General features: G+C 54.7%; 1 protein-coding gene across 2 annotated transcripts; it reads left to right on the forward strand.

Moving 5' to 3' along the window:
- On the forward strand, window positions 1-4,128 carry LOC104678176 (melanoma-associated antigen 6). 2 transcript variants are annotated; one of them, XM_010383409.2, is made up of 3 exons: window positions 1-82; window positions 2,402-2,466; window positions 2,547-4,128. In XM_010383409.2, the coding sequence occupies exon 3, from the start codon at window positions 2,612-2,614 to the stop codon at window positions 3,554-3,556; it is 945 nt and encodes a 314-aa protein (XP_010381711.1). In that variant the 5' UTR covers window positions 1-82; window positions 2,402-2,466; window positions 2,547-2,611; the 3' UTR covers window positions 3,557-4,128. The 2 variants fall into 2 exon arrangements, with proteins under 2 accessions (XP_010381711.1, XP_030790039.1); XM_030934179.1 differs by lacking the exon at window positions 2,402-2,466 and having other exon boundaries at window positions 23-82.
- Window positions 4,129-4,444: the final 316 nt, after the last annotated feature.

Genomic DNA, 4,444 nt, shown 5'->3' on the forward strand with positions numbered 1-4,444 from the left:
CAGAGGGCAGCGAGATTCTCGCCGTGAGCAACGGCCTGATGTCGGCGGAGGGGAATGGGCCCAGGCTCGGTGAGGAGGCAAGGTGAGACGCTGAGGGAGGACTGAAGAGGGCCTTACCCCAGATAGAGGGCCCCAAGTAATCCAGCTCTGCCTCTGCTGCCAGTCCTGGAACAGCCTGGAGGGGCAGAGGTCTCAGACTGGGTCACCCCCACCCCACCCCGCCAACCCCTGCCGCTTAAGCTGCAGGGAACGCTGGCATAAGAGCTTGGTGTGAGCAGGGCGGGGCTGGTTAGAAGGGAGCAGGGCCCAGACTCAGCCACGAATCAAGGTCAGGACCCCAAGAGAGAACTGAGGGCAACCTAACTCCCACACCCGCCACCATTCCCTTCTCCCAAACACCAACCCCACCTGCATCCCCCAACACCAACCCCACCTCCATCCCCCAACACCAACCCCACCCCCACCCCTCAAACACCAACCCCACTCCCACGGCCCATTCCCATCCCCACCCCCACCCCCACCCCCACCCCCATCCTGGCAGAATCCAGGCTTTGCCCCTGCTATCAACCCACGGAAGCTCCGGGAATGGCGGCCAGGCACGTGAATCCTGACGTTCACATCTACGGCTAAGGGAGGGAAGGTGTTCGGTATCGTGAGCGTGGCCTTTGAGAAGCAGAGGAAAGGCCCAGGCCCTCCTGGAAGAAAATGGCATCCTGAGGGGACCCAGCATGTCGAGACATAGGGCCCACTGTACCCCTGTCTCAAACTGAGGCACCTTTTCATTCAGCCGGGGGAATCCTAGGGATGCAGACCCACTTCAGCAGGGGGTTGGGGTCCAGCCCTGTGAGGAGTCAAGGGGAGGAAGAAGAGGGAGGACTGAGGGGACCTCGCAGTCCAGATCAGTGGGAACCTTGCGCTGGGGGATGCTGTACACAGTGACCGAATGTGCCCCGTGCTCATTGCGCCTTCAGGGTGACAGAGGGTTGAGGGCTGTGGTCTGAGGAGTGGGACTTCAGGTCAGCAGGGGGAGGAATCCCAGGATCTGCAGGACCCAAGGTGTTCCACCTGTGTGAGAACTGGGGATACCCCCGGCCCAGAAAGAAGGGACACCACAGAGTCTGGCTGTTCCTTGTTCTTAGCTCTGGGGGTCCCCATCTGGGATGGCCCTAAGTGACAGTCTCATTTGTACTACAGGCAGGAGGTTGGGGAATCCTCAGGGAGATAAGGTGTTGGTGTAAAGAGGAGATGTCTGCTCATTTCAGGGGGTTGGGGGTTGAGGAAGGGCAGGCCCCGGCAAGAGTAAAGCTGAGTAACCCATGAGAGGCCATCATAATCCTCACCCTAGAACCAAAGGGGTCAGCCCTGGACAACCCACGTGGGGGTGACAGGATGTGGCCCCTTCTCACTTTTGTTGTTAGATCTCAGGGGGGCGAGTTCCTTGTTTTCAGAGGATGACTCAGGTCAACACAGGGACTCCCATCTGGTCCACAGAAGCAGTGGTCCTAGGATCTGCCATGCATCCAGGCGGGGAACCTGAGGGAGGATTGAGGGTACTCCTGGGCCAGAACGTGGACAGTGGGCCCCATAGAAATCTGCCCTGCCCATGCTGTTACCTCAGAGAGCCTAGAAAGGGCTGTTAGCTGAGGTCTCTCCATTATCCTGGGAACATTGAGGTCAGGGAATGGGAGGCCTTGGTCTCAGGGGGCTGCACGCAGGTCAGTAGAGGGAGGGTCTCAGCCCCTGCCAGGAGTGGAGGTGAAGACCAAGCAGGCTCCTCACCCAGGACACGTGGACTCCAATGAATTTGGACATCTCTCGTTGTCCTTTGGACATCTCGTTGTCCTTTGGACATCTCCCGGACATAGATGTCCCGGGAGGACCTGGGCATCTACGGCCAGATGTGGGTTTCCTCATGGCCTTCTGTACCGTATCAGGGATGTGAGTTCTTGATATGAGAGTTTCTCAGGCCAGGAAAATGGCGGGATTAGGCTCTGCAGTGAGATAGGTAAGGACCCTGAGTGAGCACAGAGGGGAGCTTCCACTGCAGTAGAGTGGGGACCTCACAAAGTCTGGCCATGCCTCCTGACAGTTCCTGGAATCTGTGGCTATGCTTGCAGTCTGGACCCAGAGTGCCCGTGGATTCCTCTCCCCAGAACCAGGAGCTCCAGGAACCAGGCAGTGAGGCCTTGGTCTGAGGCAGTGTCCTCAGGTCGCAGAGTAGAGGGGGCTGAGATACTGCCAACACTGAAGGTTTGCCTAGAATGCACACCAAGGGCCCCACCTGCCCCAGAACAAATGGGACTCCAGAGCGCCTGGCCTCACCCTCCCTACTCTCAATGATGCAGCCTCATCAGGCACTGGCCGGCTGTACCCTGAGATGCCCTCTTACTTCCTCCTTCAGGTTCTGAGGGGTCAGGGCGACAAGGAGGACCCAAGGCACTGGAGGAGCATTGGAGGAGAAGATCTGTAAGTAAGCCTTTGATAGAGCCTTCAAGGGTCAGTTCAGTTCTCAGCTGAGGCCTCTAACACACTGCATCTCTCCCCAGGCCTGTGAGTCTTCATTACCCATCTTCTGCCCACTCTCCCGCCGGCTGCCTTGACCAGAGTAATCATGCCTCTTGAGCAGAGGAGTCAGCACTGCAAGCCTGAAGAAGGCCTTCAGGCCCAAGGAGAGGCCCTGGGCTTAGTGGGTGCGCAGGCTTCTGCTACTGAGGAGCAGGAGACTGCCTCCTCCTCTTTTACTCTAGTGGAAGTGACCCTGGGGGAGGTGCCTGCTGCTGAGTCACCGGGTCCTACCCAGCGTCCTCAGGGAGCCTCCACACTTCCCACTACAATCAGCTACACTCTCTGGAGCCAATCTGATGAGGGCTCCAGCAACCAAGAAGAGGAGGGGCCAAGCACCTTTCCTGACCTGGAGTCCAGCTTCCAAGCAGCACTCAGTAGGAAGGTGGCTGAGTTGGTTCATTTTCTGCTCCTCAAGTATCGAGCCAGGGAGCCGGTCACAAAGGCAGAAATGCTGGAGAGTGTCATGAGAAATTGCCAGTACTTCTTTCCTGTGATCTTCAGCAAAGCCTCCGAGTCCTTGCAGCTGGTCTTTGGCATCAAGCTGATGGAAGTGGACCCCACTGGCCACTTGTACATCCTTGTCACCTGCCTGGGCCTCTCCTACGATGGCCTGCTGGGCGACAATCAGATGATGCCCAAGACAGGCCTGCTGATAATCATCCTGGCCATAATCGCAAAAGAAGGTGACTGTGCCCCTGAGGAAAAAATCTGGGAGGAGCTGAATGTGATGGAGGTGTTTGAGGGGAGGGAAGACAGTATCTTCACGGATTCCAGGAAGCTGCTCACCCAAGATTTGGTGCAGGAAAACTACCTGGAGTACCGGCAGGTGCCCGGCAGTGATCCTGCATGCTACGAGTTCCTGTGGGGTCCAAGGGCCCTCATTGAAACCAGCTATGTGAAAGTCCTGCACCACATGCTAAAGATGAGTGAAGGACCTCGCATTTCCTACCCACCCTTGCATGAATGGGCTTTGAGAGAGGGGGAAGAGTGAGTCTGAACAGGCGTTGCAGCCAGGGCCAGTGGGAGGGGTCTGGGCCAGTGCACCTTCCAGGACCCCATCCGTTAGTTTCCACTGCCTCGTGTGACATGAGGCCCATTCTTCACTCTTTGAAGAGAGCAGTCAGCATTCTCAGTTTTGGGTTTCTGTTCTATTGGATGACTTGAGATTTATCTTTGTTTCCTGTTGGAATTGTTCAAATGTTCCTTTTAACGGGTGGTTGAATGAACTTCAGCATCCACGTTTGTGAATGACAGTAGTCACACATAGTGCTGTTTATATAGTTTAGGAGCAAGAGTCTTGTTTTTTATTCAGATTGGGAAATCCATTCCATTTTGTGAATTGTGATATAATAACAGCAGTGGAAAAAGTATTTGCTTAAAATTGTGAGTGAATTAGCAATAACATACAAGAGATAAAGAAGTCAAGACATTAAAAGATAGTTAATTCTTGCCTTATACCTCAGTCTTTTCTGTAAAATCAAACAAATATGCATACCTGGATTTCCTTGGCTTCTTTGAGAATGCAAGAGAAATTAAATCTGAATAAATAATTCTTCCTGTTCACTGGGTCATTTCTTTTCCATTCACTCAGCGTCTGCTCTGTGGAAGGCCCTGGGTTAGTAGTGGAGATGCTAAGGTAAGCCAGACTCACGCCTACCCATAGGGTTGTAGAATCTAGGAGCTGCAGTCATATAATTAAGGTGGCGAGAAGTCCTGTAAGATGTAGAGGAAATCTAAGAGAGGGGTGAGGGTGTGGGGCTCCAGGTGAGAGTGGTGGAGTGTAAATGCCCTGAGCTGGGGCATTTGGGGCTTTGATAAACTGCAGTTTGATCTGAAGGAGCTGCCTCTAATGAAGCTGGGTGGGTGCAGGGCCAGATTC

Source organism: Rhinopithecus roxellana, chromosome 7, assembly GCF_007565055.1.
Source record: "Rhinopithecus roxellana isolate Shanxi Qingling chromosome 7, ASM756505v1, whole genome shotgun sequence".
NCBI lineage: Eukaryota > Metazoa > Chordata > Mammalia > Primates > Cercopithecidae > Rhinopithecus > Rhinopithecus roxellana.